Source organism: Teleopsis dalmanni, chromosome X (assembly GCF_002237135.1).
Source record: "Teleopsis dalmanni isolate 2A chromosome X, ASM223713v2, whole genome shotgun sequence".
Lineage (NCBI taxonomy): Eukaryota > Metazoa > Arthropoda > Insecta > Diptera > Diopsidae > Teleopsis > Teleopsis dalmanni.
The window spans coordinates 1,703,299-1,716,727 of record NC_051848.1 but is presented as its reverse complement, the minus strand read 5'-3'; the positions used below and the strand labels follow the sequence as shown (position 1 = coordinate 1,716,727).

The following is a 13,429-nucleotide window of genomic DNA, read 5'->3' as shown; positions in this document are numbered from 1 at the left end:
TTTGCATTTCAAATTGGCATTGGTAATAACAACAATAGTAGATGAATGATATTTTCCTATTCTTCCTCTTGAGCCACAGCTGTAATTGTTAATAACTCACATCTGACCCACAGTTATAATATTTGATGACTTACAACCCACATCGTATATTTCTTTCTTTAACTTACTGCTATGACAATATATAAGTAATATTTTCATCTTCTTTTCCTGATTCACGGCCGGCATACCTGTCTATAAAACAGTATCCTGGCAGTAAGATAATTATCCAAATGAAAGTAAACACACCCTGTACATTTATTGAATTACATAATGAATACACAATATATACACTGAAAAATATAATTGCAAAAAACTACAGGAGGGCATGGTTAAATTAGTAAAAAAATTACAATAAATAAAATTTTAATAATTAGTGAAGTAGTTGTACTTTTAATATATATTAAACTGAAAAGATCATTTATAACTAAATAAGTTGCATGGTTATTGTTTTAAGCAGAAAACAATTTTTATAAGAATTAACTAACATATAGTGATTTGAATAAATACATAAATTTGTGAAACAAATATTTAACATATATATTATATATGCGTTAATTATATTATATGTATAATCTACATGCAAAGCATAAAATTAAGTAGTGCGTTAATTTTGAAACACTGGCATTTTGTAGCAATTAGTGTTTAATTTAAATATCTTCATTTGTCCTTTGAAGTCGCAGTTTGCAGCAAATCGTTAAATTTGTTAAATTAATTAAAGTTTTTATATGTTTGAAAATGTTGAAATTTGTTATAGTATAAAAAGTCTTTCTTAAGAGGATATTATTTTTTGCTTTGAATTGAATTTAGTTTAATTTTGTTTATTAAATTTTGTTGTACTGAATTCGATGCGCATTTTTATGGAGTTAATCCTCTTCTGTTTCCTTCGTTATTATCCATTTTTAAATTAATTTAATTAAATTTTGTTTGTTTAAACAAAACCAACAAAAAAAAAGAAACGAAAAACAAATTAAATATATTTTATAGGCAGCAGAATGTAGAAATGAACGCGGCAGTAATCATGCTCTCCTTACTGCAAAAGAGGCAATATCTTTATGGGTACTTGGCGCGCGTAAGGTTTGTAACAATCACACAGTACTGTACTTAATTTTATTTATTTATTTATATATATATATATATATATATATAATATATATATTTATTTATTTATTTAAAAATTAATTATTTACATTCAATTGGTTAGTTAAATATTCTTTATAAAAATTGTACTTATTTTTTATTCTACATTCATATAGTATATAGTCGTATCGTATGTTTTCTTTTCTTATATATTTTTATTTCATATCCATTGTGATCTGCTATTCATATCGTGGTGTTATGCTGTGTCTTATTCATATACCATTCTTGCATTTCTATAGCAATTCTGTGCGGGGATACAAATATATTAATATATATATATATATATATATATATAGTATATGTATAATATCATAATATTCATAGATATATATTCATATATATTATCATAATCACCATATTATGTACTATCATACACAACCATAATAACATGTGTTCATGCAGTTTAAGTACATTTGTATATATATAATCAATTTTTTAGTCGCAGTTCATCAAACACTACCACTCCACAATCTCAAAAAGTGTTCTCCAAAGATAACGTAGAGCATAGAAGCATTGATAACTCAGAAACTTTTTGCATATCATTTCACGATACAAAAGCTGAAATGTAAAAAAAAACTAATACTATAAATACTATAAGTGTTGATTTGATACTGACTGCTATTTGAATTGTAAGTGACACTTTAGTGCCCTATATCGAAAATTTAAGAATTACTAAACTTAATGTGCATTTTTAAATATAATTAATGGTATATAAGATAGTGTGAACTTGTTAGGAAAACTTAAACATAAACTTAATTTTTTGTGATACTAGTTCGAGGTGTGATTAGTTAAACCCTCGGCAGCTGTTATCTTGTTTTAGTAAGACTTGTACAGCGCTTGCTTGGTCGAATAAAAAATCTTGATTGCAGCAACCTCGTAAATGAAATTGGCAAAATCAAAGGTAGCCTGGATTGTGTCAGGGGTAGGGTTATATTTTGCTGACAATATTGTTTCAGTTCACTTAATTTCTGTAATATGTGTTTTATTGTCAAATGTGCGATCTATATCCTTATCCACTTCGCTAAATACGTCACTGTTAAAAATTTGCTTACAATTATTAAGCCACAGTATCGCTTAAATGATGTTTCCACAATCTGCAAGCGGTTTAAACAGAAAATTAATATTTTTCATATGAATTCAAAATAAAATAATATATATTATATATCTTTTTTCCTATGTCATACAAGATTATATTTTTCTTATGCATACTAAACATAACCAGACATACGTGCACATAACTGCTAACACAGATGTAAGTATCATATGATCGAGAAATTTCAATGCTAAAGAGACATTAAATATGTCATACCTTCTGCTCAAAAAGTATTCGGATTTTGTAAATAAAACACACAAATTTAAATTTTATTCCAAATTTATTTTATCTCTTTCAAAATGTGCTCCTTCTGAAGCGATCACATATGCCAACGCTTAACCCAATCTTCCATACACTTTTCGTAGGCCCGTGAAGGTATGGCTTTTAGTTTTTTCAGCAAATTCTCTTTTACCGATTCAATCGACTCAAAACGCTTACCACAAAGTGGCAATTTGAGTTTCGGGAACAGAAAATAGTCGCACGGCGCCAGATCTGGCGAATATGGTGCCTGAGCGATGACAATGGTGACGTTTTTTTTTTTTTTTTTTTATTTATATTTAAACAAAATGAAGAGTTTAAATTTACAATAACTAGTCATATTGACTAACAAGAGGTTAGTCAATATGACTTATATGCTCTAGGGTGAGCATATAAATACGAACTAGTCATCTCCTTGCTGGTTGAAACGCCTCAAAAGGTCATTAGGTTTGAAGCGGCATAAGCGTCTGTGAGTGACATCACAAAGTAGCGCTGGATTGGTGCTGTTTAAGTGTTGTCTCAGCCTGTCATAATGTTTTTTAGCAGCCTTCTGAATTTCTTGCTTGACAGTAGGTATTTCAAGGTCACGATGTAGATTAGAATTTCGAACGTACCACGGAGCGTTAACAGCATCCCTGATTGCTTTGTTTTGAAATCTTTGCATCATATCTATTATATGTTTTTTCGCACAACCCCAGACTTGGACACCATAGAGCCAGACCGGCTTGAAGACTTGTTTATAGATCATAAGCTTGTTTTGCTCAGATAATTTAGATCTCCTTCCAATAAGCTAAGTTAACTTTTTGTATCTTATTTTTAGCTCATTTAATTTTTTCTTGACGTGTACCTTCCATCTCAGTTTGGCATCTAGACTCATACCCAGATATTTCGCAGAATTTGCAACTGGAATTTTTACGCTATTTAGAAATAATGAAATTTGATTTTCTCTTTTGTTAGTAAAGTCTACATGATTAGATTTTGAACTGTTTACTATCAGCTTCCATTTATTTGTCCATTGTTCAATTTCTTGAAGAGCGATTTGAAGCTTAGTGGTAGACACCTTGTTGTTTGGACTTGTAGCCATTAATACCGTGTCATCTGCAAAAGTTCCAACAATACATCTTGGGTTCACTGGCAAATCATATGTGTACAGCAGGTACAGCAATGGGCCTAGTATACTCCCCTGAGGGACCCCGCGATTTATAGGATATAATTTCGAATACGCGTCAAGTAGTTTAACTCGATAGTACCTTTCACCAATATACGATTCCAGTAGTTTACAATATTGCTGTGGCAGGATAGTGTTTAACTTATATATCAGGCCAGAGTGCCAAACCCCGTCAAAAGCCTTTGATATATCCAGAAACACAGCTGAACAAGTTTCTTTGTTTTCTAAAGCCTTTTTTTATTTCGTGCGTAACTCTGTGTACTTGTTCGATTGTTGAGTGTTTTTTCCGAAATCCAAACTGATGATTTGGGATAAGATTTCTTTGACAAACTACTTTTTCGAGTCTTTTACAGATAAGCTTTTCGAACAGTTTTCCTATGGTTGGCAGGAGAGAGATTGGTCTATATGAAGTTGGAGAATGTTGGTCCTTATCTGGTTTTAGAACCATCACCACTCCAGCAACTTTCCAATAGCTAGGGACATGATTTAATTTTATACTCGCATTAAATATCTGTGCAAGTTTGGCTACTCCTTTTGGAGGTAGCTTTTTCAACACTTCACTAGTTATGAGGTCATATCCTGGTGATTTCTTTAATTTCAATTTTTTGACTTCCCCAGTTACTTCTTTATTTTTTATCCGCAAAATAGCTTCATCATCTATATTGTTATTTGGCTCTATATGATGGGTTTCTTCTTGATTGATGGTATTACTTAAATATTCAGCCAAAACGTGTGCCTTTTCAATGTTGCTTTTCGCCCATTCATTATTATCTTTTTTTAATGGAGGATTATGAGTGATCGATCTTTTATATTTTTTCATAGCTTTCCAGAGAGAATAGTTAGTTTTGCTATCATATGTCAAGTTTGTAAGATATTTCTTAACATTTTCATTTTTAAAATTACTGATTTCTCTTCTTAATTTTTGAGTGGCATTATTAAGGTTTCTTTTATCTTGCATTAATCGTGATTGTTGCCAACAATCACAATGGTGCCGTGATTGGTCAAAAAATCGAGTACATAGTAAAAACATAGTAGTTTCCATAGTAAAAATCGCTAAATGCGCTTTAGGTAGTCTCACATTAACAGCTGCTGTAAACAAACTAATTGACAGATGGCTCTCAAATTTGTACCATATGTCAAGAAAGGGTGTACCAACATAAAAAAAAAGTTTGAAAAAGGTCTATTACTTAAGGAGTAGTTAACAAACAAAATAGTCCGGAATCTTTTTGAGCAGAAGGTATACACACTCGACAGTGGCAGACATAAATTCACATGATTGGATGAACAGAGATACCATTTACCATTTAAGTAAGATCGAGAAAATTCAGATCATAAATAGACTAATCCGCAACTCAATTTGTCTATAGATGCTAAACTTGTTAAAATCATTAATGTGAAACATTTACAGTCTATGATAGGTTTCAACTGAAAACGTTTGCTGTTTGCTTCAATTTAAAAATATAATAGATAAATTCCATTATTCAACCGGCAACTGTATTAGTTAAAATATAAATAGATGTGACTTTTTGATAAGAATTTGTTTAAATGTGCCATGTAGCAGACTTGATTTTTTACAAAATTCGCGAGGTTGCATAAATTCATTGATTCAATTGAGTCCTCTGAGGTCTATCTTATAGAGACTTAGGCTTATATGGACTCTCATCTAATGCATTTACTACGATTTCATAGTTAACACACTAATTTTTTACATTTCGAAGATATGATCTCTTCTTTTTTTAAGATCTCTTCTTTATAGGTTTCATATGCTTATAGTCTTTCAAAAGCCACTTCTTAATACCTTCTTCCGATTCCTTACTTGCACATAAAAATTTTTTTTTGAAAATGTCATTAGATATCCGTATTTTTACGGCTACTTTTTGTGTCTAAGAAATCCTATGTAATTTCTTTCCCCAATAATCCACCTTCGTATTAGATATAATATAATTTTCTTTCCTGTATTTAGCAATGTGTTTTAATTTATCTATTATGTTAGAGAATAAACGGATTAAGTTGAAACGAATGATAATTTAGTACTTAATGTATGTTATAAAGGATCTCTAAATAAAACAACATTAATATATATATAAATTGTACGCTATAATATTTCCCTTGTTCCTAGCATATGTTAGATACTCGTATATAACCATTACAAAATTGCATAAAAATATATTATAATATATTTAAATTAGAGAACATATTTGAAAAAATTATTAGGATATCTAAATCAAAGACCTCTGATTCGTAGCATAGATATTCGTATTAAACTATTAGAAAATTGGACAGAAATATATTACCTATAATATATTTAAATTAAAGAACATATTTGAAAAATTTATTAGGATATCTAAATCAAAGACCTCTGAAAAAAGAATAAAAATTTCTAAAAAATTGAACAGGTGAATTTCCATTGAATTAAAATTTTATAGATAATTTGCAATATAATTTGCAATATATAATATGTAAATTGCTACTTAAAAATGAGGAAGAAAATTTTATTTAGGGTTAGCAAACATAGTGAATAAATGAGACTACGTCCTTAAATGACGGCGAAGATTTTGAAAAATTGGTTTAATCTATTATTAGTATCAAAAACAAAATGATTTGTTTGGTTGTGAATACAGCAACTATACAAGTGTTATAGATAGATTATAAAATATATGCAATGATTTGAATCGACTTTTGGTGAGAGATTCCGTTGCCGATTTCATTTTTCAATTGTATTGAGAAACAAAAACGTTTCTGTAAACTTTTTAAAATAGTTATTTGTTATAAAAATTTTATGTGTGTATACCCGTAGTCAGAGCTTTTATATTATTTCAGCACTTTTAAAATTTTTTTATTCAATAGTTGTAATGAATATAAAATGCATATGTATAAATATAGTTTTACAGAGGGGTTAAATTTTTCAAACTAATTGCTTTAAATTTGAATAAACAATCATTTACGAATTACAATGAAAAATTATAATGTCACATACGTCCTAGTCACTATATGGAACTTATAAAACTTCACTTTGCGTTTCACTTCTAATGTATCAACGTATGTAAAGCTTTCAAGTTAGTTTGGGCAGGGGTTAAATATATGTTGATTGCAGTTAAGTTATATTTCACCCAAACGCTTGACTTTGGTTTTTAATTCTCTGCCTTAGTATATACAAAGTTTACTCCAGTTATTTAACTCATTCTAGTCATTATTTAATGACCCACATATTGTATATGTTTGTATATATCCGTATGACGAATACCATTATTTTATTCAATTTATGTCTTTCTGATTCCCATTGTTTTTTTATTATATATACAATAAACAAATTAAGTTAAAATATTCATTTTAGTTTTTTCTTAAAATTATTTTGGTTACTAAAACTATTATAGCTACTACTTATATAAAAAGGAACAAGGAGGTATGTAAAGTAATTTAATTTTTTTTCGAAAAACATGATATTGTTATTTTTTACTTACCTTAATTTAATAAATGTTTACTTAACAATTAGGTGTTGATGAGTATATATATATAAATATATATAAATAAGTACTAAAAATATCTATCTTCCTCATAAATATACATATATATTTTTATTTAACTAAATAAATAGATTTTTATATATATGTAAAAGTAAATAATCCTAACTATCGTTAGCATGCTTTCCACTCAAACTTTAGTTTAAAAAAATTAAAGCTCCAACAAATCATTAAACCGACACAGTACAAAATATACTAGACATATCTCAAACCCTCCTCCCACTGTACCACTCTACCACTCACATTGAATACTTGTACCATTATCATTATATCATTTGTAAACTGTATACATAAATCTAAATGTTTTATTAACATTTTTCCAACTAATCCTTAACTACTCGTACGTAGGTTCATATAAGTTCGTATATAAGCACATTAAAAGATATGTAAATAAACAATTTGTATTATTTATGTTTTTATAAATTATATTTTGTAATATTGATAAGAAAACATTTTATTTATTTTTTAAATTTATTTTGATATAATATATAGTTATATAATATGTTCTTTTAAAGTTTTTACGCTTTAACTTTTTAATGTTGATTATTGCACATTTACTATATATTTTCCCTTCCCAATTTTTTCACACTTCACAGACCATCTATCGTCGTTTATTGGAGGCTCAAAAATCCCGCTGCCCCGTGGATCCAGAAGTCACACTGCAATTCTTGAAGAGTGCAATATACTATTTTCTAACTGACAAGGAAAACTCACAAGGACACCTGCAAGTCATCGAAAGCATTTTAGAATTTACCGAAGCCGAGAAACAAAACATAAGCAAGGCTCGATCACCTAAGTGAATATATAAATTAAGAATAAAAAAAAAGCAAAAAAATGGTTTACAAGTTGCAAGTTGCAAAAAGAGATAAGAGATAAGAAACAAGAGAAAAAAGCTAAAACTGAAACACGAAATAAGGAAATATTTTTATATGTTAGTACTTCTAAGTTTGTTATCGCGAAATTTATTGTTAACATTTGATTGCGACTCATGTATGTGCATGTATACGACTTTAAGTTAGTATCCTTTCGCGCTTTAAACACAGTTATATATACATATATACAATCATATGATATGTCACTAAGTTTGTTATATATATTTGATTGTGTCTGTGTATATTTAGTTGACAGGCATGATTTTAAACAAATTCTGTTAAACATTATACAATGCTGGACTAATTTTGTTAGTATTTATGTAGTATTTAACATATACATATATAAGATAATCCGCATAACCTGCAAGTGTATGTATGCATATTATGTGGCACATCAAAATTAATGTACGAGTTTAACGAAAATCTAAGGTTGTAAGAATATAAAATTGTGGTTATATTTTTATTTTTATTTTATACGAATTGCTACGAGAAAAACATTTAATTTACAATTTTGTTTTATTGATTTAAAATAATATTGTTAATTCCAAATTCCAAGTATTGTGAAACTTTTATTCGAAAACGAAAAATAAATACATAAACAAAATTATAAAAAACTTTTTTTTTACTTCTTTTTTCATTTTACATAATATGGATATAAATTATGAATTTTATTTAATTTTTTTATATTCAAAAAATATTTCATTTTAATTTTATATAAATTATATAGCTTTTTTATAGCTATAAAATTAATTAAACATTAAATTAAATTAATTTTAAATAATTCATAAATTAAAAACTAATAATGTAATTTTTATTTAAAAAAATATTTTGAAATTTAACTGCGCTGAGCGAAGAAAATCGAGAGTTGATTTAAAACTTTAAACAGAAAAAATTCTAAATGACTAAACGGGCAAAATAGAAAACTTGTGACCTATGCTTTGGTTAAGCAAAGTCGCTGGTTATACTGTAGTCAATACAGTATTGTATTGATCCAATACTATAGAAAGTATAATACAAACAATTAAAAAACTATTTTTTTTTTTATATTTAACAATTTTTTTATCCTTCTATCCTTTTTTTGAATCCTTCTAAATAGAAATTAACAATAACTGTGCGAATCTTAAAAAAACTAACATGTTTACTATTGAGCTAGGGCAGGGCTGTCCACACCAGATACGATCACGGGCCAATACAAATCGCTGTACAAATTGGAGGGCCGCAGAAACAAATACATACGTTCAGAGTTGTTTTCCACCAAAAATAAAATTCTGTTATAATGTTAAATTTAGTTTTATTAATTTATTAATTTAATTTCATTTATTTGGTATACCATAAAAATAAAATAATGTACTTTTACCAGTACATCAAAAGAATATTTTAGTAATTGTCGTAGATTTAAAACATGTTGCGGGCCGCACAAATATGTCGCGGATCGTGCTTTGGACAGCCCTGAGCTAGGGTGTTCATGCTTATCAATGTTTTTCTTTCAAGGCGGCTTATTACAGTTGCAGAAGATAAATGTCGAATATGAGGATTTGGATGTGACTTGAGTTACTCACGGAATTTAGGAATATTTAATAATTTGATTTGAATTTATAAGAGAGCTTTGCGCATGTATGGCAAAGTGATGTAATCCAACTTCTGCTAAGACTGAGATTCCTCCTTTTGAAAAAGTATTGCTTAGAAGCTTAGTTGAAAGTTTCATACTTATCCGTTAGGCACTGATATTTCAATTTCGATGATTTGTTCGTCGGTAATGAGTGCTTGTGTGATAAGTTTTAGAAGTGGCGTAGACTAAATTCTGAAACTACTAATCTGCTAGGAAAAAGTTACGCTCATCTTTTTTTTGCAGAGTATCTTCGTACGTTAGAATGGTAGAATTGTATAGATTACAACAACGAAAACAGTAGTTTTGGAGCGTAAACTAGTTTTCCAAGCATATTTACAATTACTTAATTCGATGTTTTTGCAATCTGTACTTTTTGAAAGGTTCTGAATAGTGTTATTTTTATCTTATTATATTAACAAGAACAAAATTAAAACTTTTATGATACTGAATTTGAGTTTCAATGCAATATCTAAAGATGTTGAATTTATTCTGATATGAGGGGTGAAGTTTTATGTTGAATTCTTCAGTCTTTTTGCAAACTTGATATGAGAACAATACTTTAAAAATAATTTCTAATGTTATTTGTGTTGCAAGTACTGTTCACATAGGAAAATATATATGTTCATCCCATACTTATTATATTACATATAGATATATTATTCTTTTTTCTCAAAATTTTTTCTACTGTTTGCTAGGGTTTTGTATATACATATATATCGTTAACTTGAATAAACTGCTTGTGTGAGTAACGTTTGCTTGGCAATTAATATGAATTGAATTTAGTACAGCAATTCATATGTGGTTTGATTTTGATATATTTGTATAACTTAAATATATTAGCAAATGATGTAGTGAATTTTTTTTCAATTCGAATATTTCGTGTCTTTAACCACAAACGTAATGTTACATAACAAAGGCCCTATCATATAAATAACGATTTAAAAAACGAAAACGTTAAATTAGTTTTAATTTATTTATTTCCCATTTTATTATGCTCAAATTTGTGAAGATTTTGCATGGTAGTACTAGAAATGATCAGGACCATGTGTTTTTTCTCTATACTTTGTTTTGTACTATCAGACCATTTACATAATTTCGAAACAGCTAAGTACAGCATTTTAAAATGACCATTTTAAAGATTGAGAATATAATGCTGTGAAATAATCATAGCGCAACAAACATTTTATATCGTATTATTGTTATTATTACTATTTTATTTTTTCAAACTATGAAGTATTCATATATATATATATATTGATATTTATATGCTCCAATAAATTTAAAATTTTTGTTATATTTTTTGTAATATAATTATAAAGTATTGTTATAAATGAAAATTACGTCCATGCGAATTGGTTCGAAAACAAAAAAAAATTATTCAAAAAATCTTATTATGAAATAACATAGAAAATGAAACATAGAAATTCATATTGGCCTTTTTATTGTAGTTAAATATTTAATAAATTTTTAAAAATAAAACTACAAAATATAAGTAGAAAAATATGAACAAGAATACAATGAATACTATAAATATAATATAAAAATAAATAAAATGAATAGTTTACATACAAGCAGAAATAGAAAACATAGAAAATAAGCAAAAAGAAGATAGCAATGTAATTAATATGTTGAAAGTCCTCCTTCCTGATAAATTTTAGCCAAATAAGTATATTTCAATACATAAACAATATCTAGGTGTGGTTTACTGATGATGGTATCCTAAAAACTTTCCTCAGATTTGGAAAAATTTATTTATTTATAACAACAGAAACTCAGAATATTAAAACTAACTGAAAAAAGTTCTATATGCTTTACTTTTAATAGCCACATGAAAAATTTTAAAAATTAATAAACAAGAATTGTTTAAACATAAAACTAATTTGTGTTTAATTATTATTATTTTTCTTAGTAAAAGTAAAAAAAATAAATACTGAGCTAATTTCTGTATTATTGGTACAATAATTATTGCTGGGTGTATAATAACGTAGTTTGTTTGGTACGAATGGTACGAAGTTGGTTTAAGCATCTCCACTCCTGTAACTTTGTATTTCCAATTTAATCGAAGGATAATTGAAAGAGAGTTGGTACTACTGAACAGTAAATTACGGTTTTGATAAGTTTTGATAAGTTACACATAACCTCGGATGTTGCTAATTTTCTTCTCACTGATGTAGCTGCTCTGAAGGTGCTAATTGAAAAGGTAAATACATATACTGAATTCAATTTTCTGCAACATTTACATCCGCAGTAATTAGTGTTATTCATTTTTTGTGTTAGAATTCTTGAATATTGCTACGACTTGAAGTTAGTTTATAAGACCAATAATCGTTCAAATAAATAACCTGACTGCAACAACAATTGATGAAAATAGTCAAAAGAAATTACTGATTTTGCTAAAGTTTGTGAACAATGATGTTCAGTAACAATATATATGTTCCTTACCATTGGTGGGGGAAACAATATATGATTGATGAGGCATCAATTGTAAGTCAATAACTGATTTTATTTTAAATTATTCGTCTTTTATACAAAGGAAAATGCAACCATACTTAATTTTATAGTGCAAGATATACAATAATTACTTAAATGAATTACTAAGCAACAGGTGCGAGCGATTAACTTATGACCTAATTCTTAATTTTTGGTTGATTCGTCAACAGTTTGTATTGCTGATGGCTATGATTATAATATTGTAGTATCCAATCAACGATTTCATCTTACAATCAGAAATAATAACATCGATGTCAGCATATATCTCCTCCGAAGAATTCCCATTTTCTATAAATGCTACAGTTGACTCGGTACGTCCACAGACAAAACAAACAATCTATAGTTTACTCACTTCCTGCGCTTGAATTGGTGCATAAAAATCTGAGAACTATACTGTAGTACTGGTAGTGTCTGAAAGAATAATTTTCAAAAGGATTCAAATTATTGACTTCAAAATCAAAACCTTACTAGCTTTAACACAACTTGAAAATTATTCAAAAAAGTGGTCTAGCGGTTTCACAAGTCTAATCATATCGTGAAAATAAAAACAACAACTCGAGACTAGTAACTACAAAAGACGTTTTAGTTACACATCACAATAAACTACGTTTAACACTCAACACATAATTTAATTTCACTCATTGTGGAATTTCAATATAATCTAAAATAAAATAGGTTAGTTTTATTTAATAAATATTTTGTATTAAAAAAAACTTACAAGTACCACACCGTATCTGCAAAGGTAACATACGGAGTACATCTGAAATTACTATCACAATTAACAACAAATAAAGAAATGTATTTCAATAAGTGAAGAATATACACTCCTTATTTATTCACTATTTATATATTTATTTTATTTATTGTTTAATATTTATTTTATTTTTTTATTTTATAATTTTATTATTATGATTTTTTATTAATAAATAAATATAAATAGTAAAAACAAACACCATCGGCACCAATTAAAAAAAAACACGTTTGTCAACAATACAAGAAACGTCAAAGCATGAGAGCTTTTGTTGAACAAAACACAAAGCACAGAAATTACACCTAGGAGGACAACAGTAATAAAATACAACAAGTACCGAAAATACGAATGGCAAATGCATTGATGCGCTACATGAAAAGCTTCGGTCGATGCTTATTTATACAAGCACGCAACATAGAACACATATGACTTGTTGAGTAACTCTCAAAGCTAACGACGTTTTCTGCTACTGCAAGAACTACCACGAGGAG

The 13,429-nt window shown here is 28.0% G+C and overlaps 1 protein-coding gene and 1 long non-coding RNA gene across 6 annotated transcripts in view; one reads left to right on the top strand and one right to left on the bottom strand.

Annotated features, from left to right (window-relative positions):
- The window catches only part of LOC119661985, a 49,506-nt gene extending 40,828 nt beyond the window's left edge, over positions 1–8,678 (top strand). Inside the window, exons 6-7 of one of the 5 annotated variants that reach the window (XM_038071514.1) lie at positions 1,024–1,113; positions 7,813–8,678. In XM_038071514.1, coding sequence (XP_037927442.1) covers positions 1,024–1,113; positions 7,813–8,016 — 294 coding nt within the window. In that variant the 3' untranslated portion in view covers positions 8,017–8,678. Of the gene's footprint in view, positions 1–1,023; positions 1,114–7,812 lie in introns of those variants that run through there. The other 4 variants (XM_038071513.1, XM_038071515.1, XM_038071517.1 and 1 more) reach the window with 4 other exon arrangements.
- A 3,515-nt stretch (positions 8,679–12,193) lies between these two features.
- LOC119687016 lies at positions 12,194–12,980 on the bottom strand. The gene is made up of 3 exons (XR_005253076.1): positions 12,906–12,980; positions 12,656–12,848; positions 12,194–12,598 (listed from the first exon to the last, which is right to left on the bottom strand). It is a non-coding gene; the product is annotated as an uncharacterized LOC119687016 (long non-coding RNA).
- Between the last annotated feature and the right edge of the window lie 449 nt (positions 12,981–13,429).